General features: G+C 38.7%; 1 protein-coding gene across 1 annotated transcript; it reads left to right on the top strand.

Annotated features, from left to right (window-relative positions):
- Nucleotides 1-4,731: 4,731 nt before the first annotated feature.
- On the top strand, nt 4,732-17,172 carry LOC105047580 (uncharacterized). Its single transcript, XM_010926559.4, is given in 7 exon segments — nt 4,732-5,854; nt 12,500-13,160; nt 14,419-15,689; nt 15,692-15,846; nt 15,951-16,040; nt 16,610-16,694; nt 16,697-17,172. Coding segments are annotated over 7 exon segments (3,378 nt in total). The 5' UTR covers nt 4,732-5,163; the 3' UTR covers nt 17,122-17,172.
- Nucleotides 17,173-18,009: the final 837 nt, after the last annotated feature.

Genomic DNA, 18,009 nt, shown 5'->3' with positions numbered 1-18,009 from the left:
AATTTAGGATTAAGTAGCACCCTAATTAAGGTAATTTTTAGTCTAATTAGGAACTCAATTAAATCTGAATTAAATGCTAATCTAATTAGAAAATTGATTGAATCAAGTTCTAGTAAAACTAGGAATTGATCTTCTTATGTAATTGGGTTATCTCATAATCCAATTAAGATTGATCTAATCAAATCCAAACCAAACCAAATTGAATATAATTCAATTAGATCTGATTTGAACCCTATAACTCAATCAGATTGAGCCAGACAGTAATTCAATTGCTACTTGATCCTCCTACAATTTACTAACATTCAGCGAATTAGTTAATTACAACTTTTGCATTATCAATTATATTGATAATTAAATCTTATTAGATTCATAATCGTAACTCAACATTTGATCAGTCAAGAACCTTTTCTGTGTATGATCCCATAGGTTCAGTTCTGTCTAGTAATGAAACATACTATGATTTCCATCATAGTATCATCGAAACACCTTTCGATAGTCTGAAATAATTCTAACTCACACCCAATAAGGATTATTGATCCAGAATGATTCTAATGAGTTCTCAGAATTCACTAGTGATGCCTTACAGCATGTGATGGTAATCTAGCAGAATAGAAAATAGAACTCCTAGGTGTAGTTACTGTGTGATTTAGTTCATCTATCGTGAGTTCTGACAAAATAGAGATTATGAAAACTCGTCAAACTCCAACATCCATTATATAAAAGATTTAATTAGCTCAAGTCCAAATGTGATACTCATGCAAACTCTTTTCATCAATCATCTTGCTATGGCCATAAACTTATGAATTGACTTCTCAAATCCTATAGGACTACTCCTTATCTACTAAGATTGATAGATCTCTTATAAATATACATCCTACTCCTACAATGAACTTACTGGAGCCAACATATACTACAAAGATCCAAATGGCTAGGAGATCATGTTTATCTGTAGTTAAACTATAGCAATCTCACTGTGAGCAGTCGAGACATCACAGATCAAGGAACCACTCATACCACTACAACATCAAAAAGATACTGACCAATGAGTAGACATCCATGTGATCTCTCGTATGGTCATATTCAATATCGATATTCTCCAACAACCATCTGCACTCTCGCTCAGTGTCTCTACACTATAGACTCGAGACTCATCTATCCCGAAGAAAGCAATCCATGCAATATCTAACCGGATCAATCACCGTCTCCATGATGATCTATTGATTAGGAGTAATTGAGGAATTAATTATACATATCTCAAATCTAAATTTTTTAAAATATGCATCTTTAAGTTATTAATTCTTTGGACGATTCTTGAACACATAACACAGGAATGGATAAAAATTATCCACTTTATTGATAAATTAATTATTTAAGTATAAAAATATATTCTAAAATTATTACAATGTATCTATCATATTGATTTTTAGGGCATACATCTAACAGATCTCACACCTTTTGTTTACAAATGATTGTCTTTTGATGGGTCAGACGTCTATTTGGAATGCTGACTTCTTCAGGAGGATTCTGAAGAGATATTGCACTGCTATTGAGTAGAAAGTGAATTTGTTCAAATCGTCCATTTACTTCAGTCCAAAGATCAAGGCCCCGTTGAAGTAGGATATTAGAGAGCGACTAGTGATAGCTGAGCAGAGAGGAGCCCATCACTACTTGGGAGTGCCCATCACAGGCCGGAGACTTTGGAGAGCTGAGTGCTCCCGGATGGAGAAGTCGATTCGAGGATAATTGAAGGGTTAGCAGACTAGATGCTTATCCATGATAGGTAGAGTTGCTCTGATTAGATCGATGTTTAGCTCGGTCCTAGTCTATATGATGTCCAATACCATCCTCTTGAAAGCGATGGCGATGAAGAACAAGTAGCAGTTCAGGCACTTCTTATGGGGATCTCACTGGGATGGTGGTTGAGTTCATCTGCTGGCTGGGATGTAGTCTACCAATGATCAAGGATGGGGATTGGGCATTCAATCCCTTATGGCGAGGCATAAGGCCCTGATTGCTCGGTATGCTGCTCGATTCTTGCTTCAGTCAGACTATATTTGGAGTGAGGTGATAAGAGACAGATACGACTCTTGGACTATTGATACTGATACTCGACCTGATAGGAGGGACTCCTTTATGTAGGGCTGGCAATTTTCGATAAGATCCGTTGATACGGACACGATACAACACGTACTTAGATGGGTTCAGATTTGGAATAAATGAGTTTGGATCATAAACGGATTGATTCGTTTATGACACGATAAATTCATGTCTTGAGCGGGTTGACCTATATAACCCATTTTGATCCGTTTAACTAAATGGGTTAAAACTAGTTAAAAGGTTATACGATACGTTTAAATATATTTAACATGTTTATTTTAAGATTACTTAAGTGCAAATGAGGAAAATCAAAAAATTATAATCCTAACCTAAAACAAACAACGATGAAATTCAGAGTTGTGAATTAGCATAGTAAGTAACTAAATTATTTTTATATTATTTTAATTTTTTGACTAAATTTTTATTATTTTAGTTAAATTTTATAAATAAGTCAAATAGTTAAATGGATCATTAGGCGGATCATGTACTCGTTTGATCTGTACATCAATACAATTATTAATCGTGTCAGACAGATCGTGTCATGTCAATCCGTATATGTTCATATCATGTTTGTGTTCCACAGATCGATCCTTTTAATTAAATAGGTCGTGTTCAGGTTGAGCTAATCTGTGTTATACCTCCAGGTCAACATGACCATTTATGACCTATGAACACGAATTGCCAACCCTACCTTTATGTGGAAGGAGATCTGCTTGCAGGCCCAGGTGGTTCTAGACCATGTTAGGTGGATTATGGGGAACGTGCAGGACATCGACTTTACGTATAACCCATGGCTTGTTGACTTGTCGGTGGATAGTTGACCGACCCATATCAGCATGGAGATTGCCGGCTCAATGTGGGTTGCAAATCTATTCCAGCTAGAGGGGAGGATGGTGTGTTGATGTGTGTCTCCTAGCTCTTTGGGCCGACTCTAGCAGAGAGGGTGCTAACCATTGTTGTTCCTATTTTTTTGTGGATGGGATGTCAGAATTTGGAGTTCTACTTGCATGTCAAGGGCGGTGACAAGAAACCTCTATGAGGAGTTCAAGAGGGAAGCGATCAGGAGGATAGATGGGATGTGGATCTGGAAGCTTCATGTCCACCCAAGGGTGCATTTCTTCCTCTGGAAGGTAGCCTAGGGCCAACTTCCAACCAGGGTAGTGTTGCGAGTTAGGGGTATGGATCTCCCTCCAATCTGTTCGAGCATTGTATAGATAAGGAGATGATGGACCATATCTTGTTTCTATATCCCATAGCTCAGTAGGTATGGACTTTGGTGTGTCTCTCTCGGGTGGCTAGCTCCTCTATAGAGCCATCTCATGGCTTCTTGGAGGGGCTACGACAAAGTTGGAAGTCTGACTCCTCTAAAGGGATGGAGATCAGAGCGGTTTATATTGCTTATCATATGTGGCTAGTCAGGAATAGAAGAATCTTCGAAGCGTCTTGGCAACCAATGGGTTTATCCTGGAGAGGGCAATGGTGCAGGCTAGAGAGGTTATGCATGTGGTATCGACTAGTTCGATCTTAATCACTTAAGATACCTGGGACTCTCCGACCACTCTAGGCAGCGATCCATATGGTGTTTATTACTTGGGAGCCTCCACCTCCGAGTTTCCTGAAAGTCAACTTTGATGGCAGAGTGAGAAGCCCAAAGGCAATGTGGGCTTTGTGATCTGCAGTCCTGATTTCAAACTTATGGGAGCTGACGTTAATTACCTTCCCGACAGCACTATTTCAACAACGGAGCTGCGAACTGTCTGAGCTAGTATATCCTTTGCAAGGTTGTGGTTGCAAGTGGAGAGACTGATAGTGGAGGGGGATTCAGCACGATCATCAATTGGTTACAAAAGTAGCCTAGAGATGGAGCTGTTCATCCTCTTCTCAGCGACATCTGGTGCTTGTTCGAGATTACTCCTCAATTGAGGTCAGAGACATCTATCGGAAGACCAACAGTGTGGCCGATTGGATGGATTTCTTTGTGGCAGAGCACATCAGGGGAGTTACGTGGATCGAAATGGTTGAGGTACTACAGATATTTTAAGATTTTTTTTTGATCTTTTTAGCTATGTTTATACTCACGACACATGAGTACGTCATCTTATCTAAAAAAAATAAATAAATAAAAATATTTGGTTAACCAAAACTGTACAACACTATATGGTGCAAAACATACGTCTAAAAGATCTGATCCGTACCTATGATTCCTCGGGGCATTTGCGCTCAGTAATCTTCATCCTTTTGACTAGACATTTGCGCCTGACACGTAAGAACCTAATGAAAAGGTCGAAAGGGGCTGTCCAACCTTTTAACCATTGTGGCTTGTGAGGCCTACACACCGGACCACCCCGACACAATAAAGAAGCCCCAGCTTCCACTTCCCACTCTTCCCCCCGGCCATGAGCTTAGGTCCAAAGCAAGCCGGGCCTTTGTTATCCGACACATCATCCCTCACGATGCGCATTCAAGGTCCAATAGATTCTGCTGGACACGTCAACGCCCGAGGAACGGAAAGCTCTAAGGCGCGCCCAGTGGACAGTGACTTAGAAAGTGATTAGGGCATTTTGGACCAGATGGAAAGAATCCAGGACATGGGGCTCTTCATAGAAGAGGCGTTGAGTCACATTAACCTCAAAAAAGGGGACGGGGGCGACTCTTCTCGGACCCATCCATCATCCCTCCCGCGATTGCCCCCTTGCTCATTCCCCTTCCACACCCCCCCACCCTCCTTCTCCGCTTCTTGGCCGCCGCCGCCGCCGCAGCCGCCGCCTCATCTATCTCTCTGCCCCGCGTCCGCCTCTGAGATTGATCCCCGCTCCGCTCCGGAGAAGGACACGCTCTTCCTTCTACGATCTCGTAGTCCGTTTCAGGCATCCGTCTAGCGCTTCTCTGTTCTTCGTGGTGTTCGCTTTAGATTTCGAGTTCTCTAGTCGGATCGTCTGATTCGAGGCGGAGATCGGCGAGCCGGTGGTTTCGTGAAGGGATTTGGTTGGCTTGTAGGAGTGTTTCTTAGTTCTTTTGGATTCCTGATTTGGAGTCTGGAATTAGGGTTTTGAGGGTTTCTTGGAGATGCCTCGGAGCTCTCGGCACAGATCCCACAGGTCGCACAAGCACAAGGACGAGAGGGATCGGTCTGACTCTGATGAGGATGAGAACTCGAGAGAGAGGAAGCCGAGGGAGGAAGAGCCTGCCGCCAGCTCGGGAGTTAGGGTTTCTAGAGATCTGGAGCTGGAGAGGCGGAAATCCTCGCATTCGTCTCAGGGGAAAGATTTGATGGGTTCCATCAATGGTGATATCTCGGGGGAGCATGGAAGGAAAAGGAAGGAACGGGAGGAGGACGTGGCGGTTTCTGATCGGTGGAATGGGGGAGGGGATGATGATCTTGTAGTTGATAAGAAGTCCAAAGAGGAGGAATTTGGGCCGGTGGACTTGAATAAAAGCTCAAAGTCAAAGCTATCGGCGTCTGATTCAAAGGGCAGGTCGAGTAGAAGGCGTGAAGGTTCAAGTGGGAGGAATGGGGAGAGTGGAGAGAAGATTGATTCGGTCAAGTGGAGGCCAGAGAAGGATTCAAGCTGGAGAGAGAGTGATAGTCAGTATAAGGAAACAAAGGACAGGGGTAGAGAACGGGCATCTAACAGGGATAAGAAGACCCAAGATTCCAGGCATGCAAGGTCTGATGATGTGGTAAGTAGGAAGCATAGCTCTAAAACAGGCAGTACAGTAGAAGAACATGCAGCAAAGAAGGATATAGAAAACAGTGGTAATGTGCCCAATAACTTTAGCCTTTATTCTTCTTCTCCTTATTATTATTGCTTATCTATTATCAGTTCTGTTCCTTATTGCATTGGATATACTTGGACGATCAGAGATATGATGATTTTGCAGAGCTGCCTGCAAAAAGTCAATGAGAATTTATGTTGTGCACACACTTTGTCTATACTTGTCATGTTCACTTACATTGTTTTGCTGTTTACTGCTTAATCTAGGCATTTGATATCAATTTATTCTAATTGAACAGTTTCAGTTAGTTTAACCATAACACATAACGCCCGATGTACCATTTTGTTATGAATTTGCTTCATATAAGCTTAAGATATGACAAAAACTGATTCTTGAAAATATTATGTAAAATCTTGTGTATCCATACATAATTCAGGGTTTTGTAAATTATTACTGTTAGATTTAAGATTCATAATCTTCTGCCTGTGACAGCAACTTTTCCTGTTGATTTTTCTATAAAGGATACATTATTCTTTTACAGGGTGGCAAACAAGGTAAATTAAAAAAAAAAAAAAAGCTTAATATCACTATTTGTCATTGGAGCAATCAAATTGTCAAACCCAAGGGTGAATCAAAGATCCGTTCATGCAATGGAGGTTTCATGCCCACATTTTTGTTTTGATATGGCAGGCATCAGGATGTGTTATCAGTTTCAGGCTTGTTGATAAGATCTTTCTTGGCTGCAAATGCAAGCTGTGTTCTTGAAGAGTGCGTGCATATATTACAAGCCCTTTTTGTATTTTTTTTAAAAAAAAGATTGGACCTAAAGTAACCAATGGAGGGCTTTGTTTACACATGGTGAATGTTGTTGGGGAAGCTGGGTAAGCTTCGTGTATAATCCATGAAGGAAATATTTGAGGGGTTCATGATGTACTTTTGAGTCCATGGCAATATTCACAAGCAGATCGATTCCGGATTTATTTGTCTATTTGGAGGAGAATGGAAGTAGAAAAGGATGTTTCTGATGGCATCAAAGTTTGGTAATTGAAGTGGAGCTGCAACTTTAAGATGTCATGTGAAAGTTGGATACTATCAGAGCTAAAATGAAAAAATAAGTGCAAAACAAGACTTAGTGTTATTACTGGAGAGGATCCATGAGCATAGGGTGGATCTATTGTAAAACTAGGATGGTTAGAATTCAAGACCAATTCGTTAATGTTAATGTATTGATATAGTAGGTTTTGTTAAGATGCTTTGAATGTAGAGGGAAACCTTGATGAAAAATAGAAGGGAAAGGTGCATTCAGTTAGAGAAAGACAAAGGATATTGGAAGTATTACTGATATGTCGGGTTTGGTTTTGGTGGAATTTGTTCTTTGCTTGGACTGAAGCCATCATATAATCAACTTGCCAGGTTGGCTGGTTTGTTAAACATCTTAGTCAAAATCCTTGCTGGAGAAAATAAAACTTCTTAAGGGTGCGACTTTAAGGACCTTGGCATCAATCACGTGGGCATCTTATTTGGTATGTGGTGTAAGGATCTCATATGAAGGCCATCCTTTTTCCTTAACGTGCTTATCAACATAACATTTGAAATACAACATTTGTGTTGGCATGGTAGGTAGTCAAGCCTTTTCCATGGACTAATCTTTGAATATGAGTTTGAGATCATGACTATCATCACTACGGTAAAATGTATTCAGAGGTTTTCATTTAGCATGCTGCTTAGGATATTTTGTACCAATTCTCTCTAGGAGACTAGGTAATGATTTGTAACTTTTGATTTCAGCTAATATGCAGGCATCAATTGTAAGAATCTATTGTATTGGGAGTTTCTATGTTGGTGGAAAATTTGGTGTAAGTTTGAGCTCGAGTGTGTTACTGATAAGCTAGTTTTATAATTCTAGTGATAGAGTTAAGAGATTGAGGTTTATTCCAAAACTGGTTGGGAGACAAGGGTAGACTTATGCTAATGGATTGTTTTTAGTGGAGAAGAAGTTCACAATATGCACAAGGGTGATGGTGGATGTCCATTTTGTAGGCTAAGAATTAGGTTAGGTCTTGTCGTCTATATACTAGTTAGCCTTGAAGTAGACCTATGTGTCTAGTGAGGCCTGTCAAATTAAGATCATGAAGTTCGTAGGCTAGACTAAATTGTTTTTTTTGTCTATTGGGTTGGATTTGATCATTGATGAAAACTGCTAGCAACTTTTGCTGGAGGTTTTCTTCTACATTTTGGACCACACTGTTAAGGTTAGGATCATATCATAAATCATAGAGAAAGGTGAATCGGATTAAATCATGAATGGGATTGCAAATTGTAATACTCTTTCTGATTTCTTGTAACACAAAAAATAAATGTGGAACAACATGAAAATAAGAAGCATATTTAACTTGTGATTTAATGAACAATGAGTAAGCATGCATCATATAATGTCGTAGAAAGCTTCCAACAACCATAAGCTCATAAATATCATGTCTAAGAAACAAACATTGTGTTTTCTTAATCAATATAGTTATATTTCACCATACGAGTTGGTGGAATATCTTAATATGAGTTATTTGACCCAAAAATATGCATACACATAGGCTTATTGATCTCAATTCTCCTCTGAGGCAAGAAATTGTAGAAGAAATCAAATTTTTGAAATGGTAAAAGTGATAACTATAGGTCTTCTCTTCCAAAACAACTAAATCTATTTTTTCTTCACTCTTAATTGAAATTTTAAAGGAGCGTGCTGATATGATGTTTTGGAAGTTTATCAATGATGAATTGGTCACTGTTAAAATCAAAGAAATTAATCATTTTTAAAAGATGGATATACTAAAAGCTTTAGTTTGTAAAGTCATGGCACAGATCTGGATCTTACCTTCCAAAGGACTGTCCGATCCGCTATCTGGATGGATGATCCAAATCTCGATCTTGCAATGCATACTAATCCCAATCCGAGGAGCTGATGTGATCATTGAGGGTCATTTTGCTGGATCATGGATCTTAAGATCTTGACAACAATGTTTGGGATCTATATGTAATTGTCAAGCATGCCGAGTTTGCTGTGGGTTTAATCAGCTCCATACAATGCTTAAGCAACCTAGATATGCAGGATTGTGATGGTGACCTGCATATGATAACCACCACCAACTGATGCATGAACACTAGAAAAAAAAAAAAGAAAAAAAAATCCCTAAAATTCCAGCCTAATGAATCTTGCAAGAAACTAAGAAGGCCAGACAATTGGCTGGATAAACAAAATCAAGAAAGTCTAATTAGATGATATATTTTCCATGCAAATACAATACTTTTTTCTTTTTAATTTTCCTCTTATGTCTATCTTATTAAGTTATCTCATCCTTGATCTAATCAATTTACCAGTAGTATGTTGTTGTAAAATTGTCGAGCATAGATTACAAAAGCTTATGGAGGTATTATTATACTGGGCCAAGGGAACTGAGTCAACGTGATATGTTGAATTTTTGAGAACGACATATAGAAAGGATTTTGTGAGGCAGGATCTGGTGATATTGCTGGGAGATTTTTGTTGAGATGTGCATGTCCAGGAGGCTTTCGATAATATAACAATTAATGGTAGATTTCTCTCTAGAATTTAGGGAGTTAAAGTTAAGGATGAAACTAGTGAGGCATGGAGCTATGCTTATGGTCAAATGCTTGATAGGTTGAGCTGCATGTACGGCAAAATTGAGATGGCGGAATGTTTCCACTCCATCAAAGAAACTTTAGTGTGATTATGAATGCATAAAAGAAGGAATATGGAGTATTTGATTGAAGAAGGTATGGATTTGAGCCCAAGAAATCAAGCTAATTGATAGCAAGCTTCCGCAACTTGCAGAAAGTAGTTTGTGGGTGTTGGATCACATAAAAGATCCAGAAGTTTCTTGTGACAGAACAAGGCTCACTTCATTTTTGCTCTTCCAAATGGTTTGCCTGGATGTTCACTAGTCCATATATGATTAGCATCACTGAAACATTTGGGGACTGAAGCTATTTGGATTTTATAGGTTGGTTGGAACACATGATGCTTGAAAATTGGATTAAAAGGTAGTTGGAGGATCATGAAGAAGGTGTTCTGTTAGCATGATTATTAAGAATTAAATGTAGAAGAGCAAAGCCTCAACTATTCATTTTGAGGACATCAATGAGATTTACTTGAAAGATTACTGTGATATAGGAGGATGGTGAGGACTACTGAGGAGTTTATATATATATCAAGGTGGAGGACATTGAGGCGCATAAAATGAGGCAATGGCTTGAGGATAAGGATGTGGAAGAATTTGGCTTTAGTTAAAGAAATACCCATACTTGAGAAGGTGACCAATAATATAAGGAGAGTTATGGATGGATATATTTTAGAGGGTGAATGAAAATTTCGTAAGTCAATTTGTTTCCTTTGGGATTAGGTAAAAGAGTGTGTACCAAATTTGGAGGGCAATAATTTTGATGTGGGATTGGGTGTTGAACTTGATAAAGAGTTTGCATATAGAGGAGGTGAAGGAGAATGCTTGTGAAATGAAAGGTAAAATAGTTTTGGGCTTGAAGGCTTATGTCTTGTTGCTTTTATCGTTGATTGTATAGTATTCTTGCAGATGATGTCACTTGAATTTTCTGAGAGTTTCATTGCAAAAGTTTTGACTGGGTGTTGTAGCACTTTCATGGAACCATTTTGTGTAAAAGGGGTTGTGGAGGTTAAAGAGCGAAATGTATTTGTCATTTGGAGTATTGCAAATGTGGGTGGGATTTAGGTGTGAGAGTCTGGACAGTTTCAATAAGGCACTCTGGCACAAGCGGTTGTGGAGAAGTGTTAGTGAGGATACTAGGATGCAGAGAAAGATGAGGAGAGATACTACCATGAGAACAAACAATAGAGTGGGATTTTGGTTATGCAGAAGGAATTTGGAAAAAATGTTTAGAAAGAGAAGAGTTTAGAGATTTGTATGACTTAAGCTGAGCATGACAGAGAAGGTTTTAATTGTATCTCTTTACGTTGATGATTGGTTTCTTAATTTTTCAAGATTGCTGCCTGCACTTACCTTTTAGCCGGAAAAACTTGGGGGAAAGCAGTGCAAAAAATGGACTCCCAACTCCATTTTTGCTGTACTGTGTATGTCTTTACTCTCTGGATTTCTTAAGCATTTCCTTGTTTCTATTTATTCAAAACTATAGGTGTGCAGGGAGTGTGTGTTCAAAAAGAAGAAGAAGAAGAAGAAGGGAAATAGAGACCAACTACCTTCTTAATTGTACCAGTTAAAACCATTGTGGAAAGTGCTTGCCCAAATCTTGGACATAGGAGATGGGATACATTGTTATTGGTACAACTTAAACCACTAGTGCGTGATGTCACTCTCCATTGTAGCTTGGTGCAGTTTCTCATGAAGTGCCTCAAAAGTTTGGAGCAGGTTTCTTCTCATGATCTGTTGAGAACTTTTGGACATGTGAAACTGCAAAACCATTGAAATAGATTGATTGGAAATCCTGAATGTGCACAGTTAGCATAGCTATACATAAATGGCTAGATATTGAAGAAGAAAGCGGGAGAATTCTCGGAAAAGTGAAACTGAGAAACCATTGAAATAGATTGATTGGAAATCCAGGACCATAGGTCTCCGTAAATGGCTGGATTTGAAGAAGAAAGTGGGAGGATCAATAGAATTGAGGGAGTGGCTATAGAATAAGCAGCAGCAGCAGCAGCAGCTTGCATCTTTGTGAAAATTCAAAAACAATTTGATCTCTATAGAATTGGAACATATAACTTAAACTCCGGACTTTGACCTTGTTTTCTGATTATAGTTGATGGGTTATTTTCCCAGCCTAACTAGTTGGTATAAGGCTAGCTTGTTTGCCATTCATGCATCTTGGAAATACTAGGGTTTGTTTGCATTTCTTCTTTCCCTCAGACTTCTCTTTATTCTTCTTCCCTTGTTGCATTGTATAACACCCTTGAAGGTGTAAGTAGGTTTATGGAAGCCAGTTTACTTTGTGATGAAATTCCATGTCATCTACAAAATCATCTACTCGAAGACCGTTCATTTTCAATTTATAGTCTTTGCTGATGCCTACTTCATTTTTTCTATTTTTAACATGTAATCTTAAGAAATTCAATTCTCCCTTCTCAAATTCTAGTATTTGGACTATTTACAAAGGCAATCACACAGCTGCTTCATAATTTTTTTTTCAAGCATGTAGCAATCATTTTGGAATGCTGTTGTTTGGCATGAGATCACCTTTACGTTAGCAGCAAGTTCATTCATCTTTTTAGTTTTGTTCTTCTGCCACTCATATCAGCATTAGTGGTCATTCAAATGCGCCCTCAACAGAAATTAAGTTATCTAGACTGATTATTGTAAAGTTGATTTCTGAATTGTGACTTGTTTCTTACTAGTGTAATATGGTTTTGTTACTCAAATCATTCAATGGTTTACTTTTCCTATTTCCTATCTCTTAGTCAGTGAGTGATGACGAATAGATGGGATGATGCTCTGTGGTGACAAACTCTAGTTTCACTTATTTGTGATTCTTCTGCTAGAAAATTCCTGCAATAAATGCACCATGTCAATGTGCTGTATATTTGTTTCATATTCCTTTATTATAATTTGCTACTAAAATATAATGCATTCCCCTATCCAGTAAGTTTTAGAATTAACCAGTACCTTCCATCTGTGTGGTTTAACAGAATGGCAAGTACAGCATGAGTTTCAGAATCCTGATTTTGAAAAGGAGCTTGGGAAACATGTTAGGAGAAGGAGAGATGACTCCGAAGATAAAGATAAATGGATGGGTGATGGCAGAGAAAGTGATGATAGGAGTGATAGGAGACTATCTACTAGAGCTGATCATACTAAAAATAAAAGCTCCCAAGATGAAAGGCATGAAGATGGAAAGTATAGAGATAAATACAGGGTTGATGTTGACAGGGACCAAAAACACCGGGATGACAAGCGCCAAGATGAGCGCTCCTGGGATCGTATTGGTGAGGGGTCTGACAATAAGCATTATAGAGATGAAAACATGCCCTCTGAGAGTCATTATAAAAAAAGTAAGCTTCAGGACAATGATCTTGATGGCAGCCCTTATGTTGATGATCGTGACACCAAGCTTAATAGGGGAAGGAAGAGGTTCTCTGAGGGGTATGAGGAACATAGTGATTTGAAGACTCGAAATGCAAAGGAACCACATGAAGATGCAGATAATTTTTTTCCTAGTAGAATTGATTCCCATACCGACAAACCTAGGTCAGAGCATCTACATTCAATCAAGGTTGATTCTAGTACAAATAATAACCGACCAAAGAGCTCTGCCAGTTCCAGTGCTTATGCTGTCAAAGATCATAGCAGGTACCTTTTCATGTCTCTTATTCCATCCCTTTTGCTCAATTCTTTGTATTTGATAGTAGCATCCGCTGGAGGTAATCACTGTACCATAATTTTCCCTTCCCCCTTATCTGTTTCTTGTATTAATAAGATGTTCAATCACATTTTGTGGTAAAATCGGTCATTACCTTTTTTTTTTTTCTTTTTCAAATTTTTACAGTGCTGCTGTTGGATAGATTACTTATACATTCATGATTATCTTGAAAGATGATGTGATCAGTATATAATATTGTAGAAAATTGTAACCTGACTATGGATTATAACTGCTCCTGACCTGGAGTATAGGTCTCAAGAAATACTTATCTCAATATTTTGTGGATCTTTTCCATTACAAGTATGGTTGCAATTTGAGTTTTTTGATGGTTATATTGTAAAGATGTGGAACCTGTATCTTAAAAACTATGTTTTTAGGAAAAAAATCCTTTGGTAACTCAAAAGTGTAACTCAATGGTGCAAGACAGATGGTTTGTAGTATCTGTACTGCTCCGTTTGATTTGGCATCATGAATGCCACAGGATGAAGCAAAGTCAATGGTGCAAGACAGCTGAGTGACTTTTGCATGTGATTCTTCCAGTTACTGTAGCATTGCTCTTTGAGAAATAGTCATGATTTCAAAAAGATGTGTGAAGGTCATATAGCTATTCTGCTTCTATATGTATCTGTCTATGTAAGGATGCACCAAAATGCCAGCAGCTTCAACATCTGCATGATATCAAATTTATGGAATGATCTAACTTTAATTTTTGGGGTAATGGCATTGAAGCAACGGAGAGATCATATTTTTTAGTGAAGATATATGGGTCTTGTGTGCTGATGGTGGTGGGTTGCTCATGTTTTTGCCACCTACCTTGTCAGGACTGGTAGAGAAGTGCTCGTATGTTTTGGATTTCCTTGTGGGCCAGGAACTGTCCGGTGAAAGTTCAGATGTTGTAGATACCCTTCATTTACAAGTTTCTCTTATGGATTTCTTTCCTTTTATTATTCCACTTTATATTTATCTCATGTCCACTTAGATTTTTTTCCGATGTCACAAATTATTTTAATTCCTCTATTTGTTGTTATTAGTAAACATTGCCTGATACATGTTGTCAGTAATTGTTTTACCAAAATGTAATTTTCTTGGCAGTTGATAATATCATATGGTCGTTGCCTGGATGTATGTACCTTCACAGTCCCTTGATAATGTATTACTTATAATTTGTATTTCTATTTTAATTTTCAGGCATAAATCAAAGCAAGCAGATTCTGCATGCAGAGAATCACCATCTGAAGAGAGAATTCGCCGTAGTGCAGCTTCTACAGGGGATTGTCCAACTGCTATCAGAGATTGTGAGAAAGTTTCTGATTCTCGTTCATCTGATAAGTTTAAATCAAAGGATCGCATCCATTTTATGGAAACTGCTGCTGCTTCTCAGTATGATAGGAACCCAAGATCTGATGCTTATTCTTCACCAAATAAGTTAAGAGAAAAATCTCCTTCTACTAGTGAGAGACGATATCCAGATAGAACCAGTGCCAGACAAAGTTTTGATAATGAAGTAAGACAAAAATGCTACAGTTCCAGAGATGGAGATAGAGAATTGCCTCTGGATGGACCAATTATGGATGATCAATCTCAGACTGAGATTTGCAATAGGGAGCCCACTCCAGGTGGTTCATCATCCATTAACCGAACTGGTCCCTTCTATAGCAGTTCACCTAATCACCTCCTACCTCCCCCACCTGTCAGGCTTGGGATTGACAGTCCAGTTTTGGGCTCATATGAAGAAGATAATAGAGTCCAGGTTAGTGATCGTAAATCCTATAACCGTCAAAGAAGGAGCAGTGACATTGGTTTGGGAAGAGGTCATGGAAATGCTTGGAAAAGTGGCCCAGCCTGGCCTTCTCCTATAGCCAATGGTTTCATGCCCCTCCAACATGGTCCGCCTCCTGCTGGATTTCATCCAGCTATGCAGCAGTTTCCTGGTCCTCCTTTATTTGGTGTTAGACCATCAATGGAATTGAGCCATACTGGGGTTTCTTATCATATGCATGAAGTGTCTGACAGGTTCAGTGGCCATGGCCGCCCATTTGGGTGGCATAATCCAGTTGATGGATCATGCCCTCCTCACTTGCAAGTGTGGGATGGTAATAATGGTGTATTTGGTGATGAATCCCATATATATGGGAGGCCAGAGTGGGATCAGAATAGACATATAGTAGGTAGCAGAGGGTGGAAGATGAATGCTGATATGTGGAAGGGACAACATGGTAACATCAATGTGGATTTTCCTGTATCTCAGAAGGAACCAGAACCTTCAACACATGCTCTTGCAGATGAAGCCTGGGTTCGGCAAACTAGCCAGCATCCATCCAGTGAACGAGCCAGAAAAGAACATCTGCCTTCTGAAGGTATTGATGCAAAGCAATCGAGTGATACACCTTCGGCAAAAAATGCTGTTGAAAGTCCTCCAAACACTATACAGAAGAAGATACCTGAGTCTTCAAAAACACCAGGGACAATAATGCCAACCTTTGTGCCAAGTACCTGTCCAGGATTGACATCTCGCTTGATCTTGCCAATCCAGAGTTGTACAAAAAGTGCATGTCTCTGCTGGGGAAACTGGAGATAACTGATCCATGCAATAAATCTAAGCATGAACACTCCCAGGTACTGAATAGATATGTATATTGCTTGAAACAAAATCATCCTCATTTTTTTCTGTAATGTATCATGTTTCTTTCCTTTTATGATGATGTATTTTTCTGTTGCAGAATAATAAAGAAGATATTAGAGTGAGAAGACAAGGTGCAAATCACATCTTCACCTCACTCTTTCCCACAAAAAAGGATGCTATTTTTCAGGTATAGTAATGTTTAGGGTTGAGACTTTATGCTAAATTTAAGCGTATGTCAGCTAATGTTTACCATTTGCATTTCAAATAAAAATATACATGGTCAAAAGTCAGTGTTATGCAGGAATTTTCTTTTCATTTTTTTTATTTTCTTGGTGTTCCTTCATATGTAAGCCTTGTTTGCTGGCTAAATGCTTGCGGACTTTTTGAGCTTTTGTGCACAATGTATTGATTGCACGGAATTTTGGGCTTTTGATAACAACTAAAACACATTTCGCATTTAAAAAGCATTTCCTTGATTAAGATTTACCTTGTTTCAAGTCAAATGAGATTTAGATCTAGTACCCAAACTGGAATTCTGTATGCTGATTATCTTTGAACTGATAAACTTTTGGACCTTGGTCAGTATGACATGATGTGTAAATGAGTGGTCTGCAGTAGACTGCTTTTTTTTTTTTCCGGCACTTCAAAAGCTTTGAAGTGTTAGATTCAAAGAATATGTTGGACATACTATTTTGAAGGCATATGAATTGATGGCTGTTAGATGGTTGATTTCTTATGTTGATTGATGGTTTGCAGAGAGCCATGTCCCTGTATAAGAAGCAGAATGGAAGATCAAAAGTCAGTTTCCCTGCATCACTACCTGTCTGTTCAGAAAACACGGCCCAGCAAATGAATTAAAGGATGTGCTTGATGATGCTGGTGTTGCTAATGGTGCCAATTCTCCAAGCGTTATAGAAGAAACAAAGAACATGGCTGCAAATGTTGATGGTGCTGATTCTGCTGGTATCATGAAAGAGGCAAAGAACACAACTACTGATTCTGTTGGTGCCAATTTTGCTAGTAACATGGAAGATATGGGGGACATAACTACTGATGCCAGTGGCGCCAGTTCTGCTAGGGACATGGAAGTAGCAAAGAACACAATTACTGATGCTGATGTTCATGCTGGTGATGCCAAGGAACAACAATCTAATTTTGATTCTGATACTGCTGTTTTTGCCAATGGCTCTCCTCCTTGTGAGGCTTTAAATGCAGAATGTAGGGTAAATTTAAGTCGGATACATAATTCTCCTGGAAGTACACATTGAGACATTCTATTTGGTTTCTAATGCCATCAGGGTCATGGCCCCTTCTATGCCTGTTTTTGATCTGCCTGTGCTATGCTCCTCTTCATGCCTTTTATAGTTCGTTATACTATTGTTAGTTATATGTCTTAAAAAAATATCATTAAATCATATTCATCATTTTGTTTTTCCTTGTTCTTCTGTTGCCGGCATGGCATTGTACAGCTGCAAGCAACTAGAACATATCAAAGAAGAGATGCTTTCCCTATTCTCTAGTTTCATCCGTTTTCTGTTGTCTGTCTCTTGGCCTCAACTTAGCCCTGAAAAGTCTCAACTGCAAGACTTGCTGGGAAGAAGATGGCACTGATTTCTTCAGCACTGCTGAGGTACTGCGCCCCCAACTTAATAAGAAATTTTCCACTCTTTTTTTTGCACATTTTTAATCCATTCCTTTTATGATTTTGCCTTTGGTGCACATTCTCTAGATATTATATCCTTTTCCTGGTTTGGAGCTGGAGAACTTGGCTGCTTCATGAAGATGGAAAGGGTATACAGCATAAGTCACGGCATGGTGAGAATTTTGCTTTATTTGAGGTAAAGTTAATAGCTTTATGATTGCAGGATGTAACAAATTATAGCTATTTTCTAGGCCACTTTATTTCGTTCAGGGTTCCACCTCCTGCAATATGAAAGTTTGAAAACATAAAAACGATTATCGTCATTATTGCCCTCTCATCATGATCCCAGGCTTTTATATATTGGAGTCACGTATGATCACTAGGATTTTTTTTTTCTGGAGTAGTCCAAAATCCATGGTAGAAAGTATGGTTATAGTTGCATTTCCTAACATGTTTTACATTGAAAATGAAGGGAAAAAAGAGATTATTCTACACGAAAATTCATGATGAAATA

Source organism: Elaeis guineensis, chromosome 6 (assembly GCF_000442705.2).
Source record: "Elaeis guineensis isolate ETL-2024a chromosome 6, EG11, whole genome shotgun sequence".
NCBI lineage: Eukaryota > Viridiplantae > Streptophyta > Magnoliopsida > Arecales > Arecaceae > Elaeis > Elaeis guineensis.
This window is presented reverse-complemented; position numbering and strand designations above follow the sequence as displayed.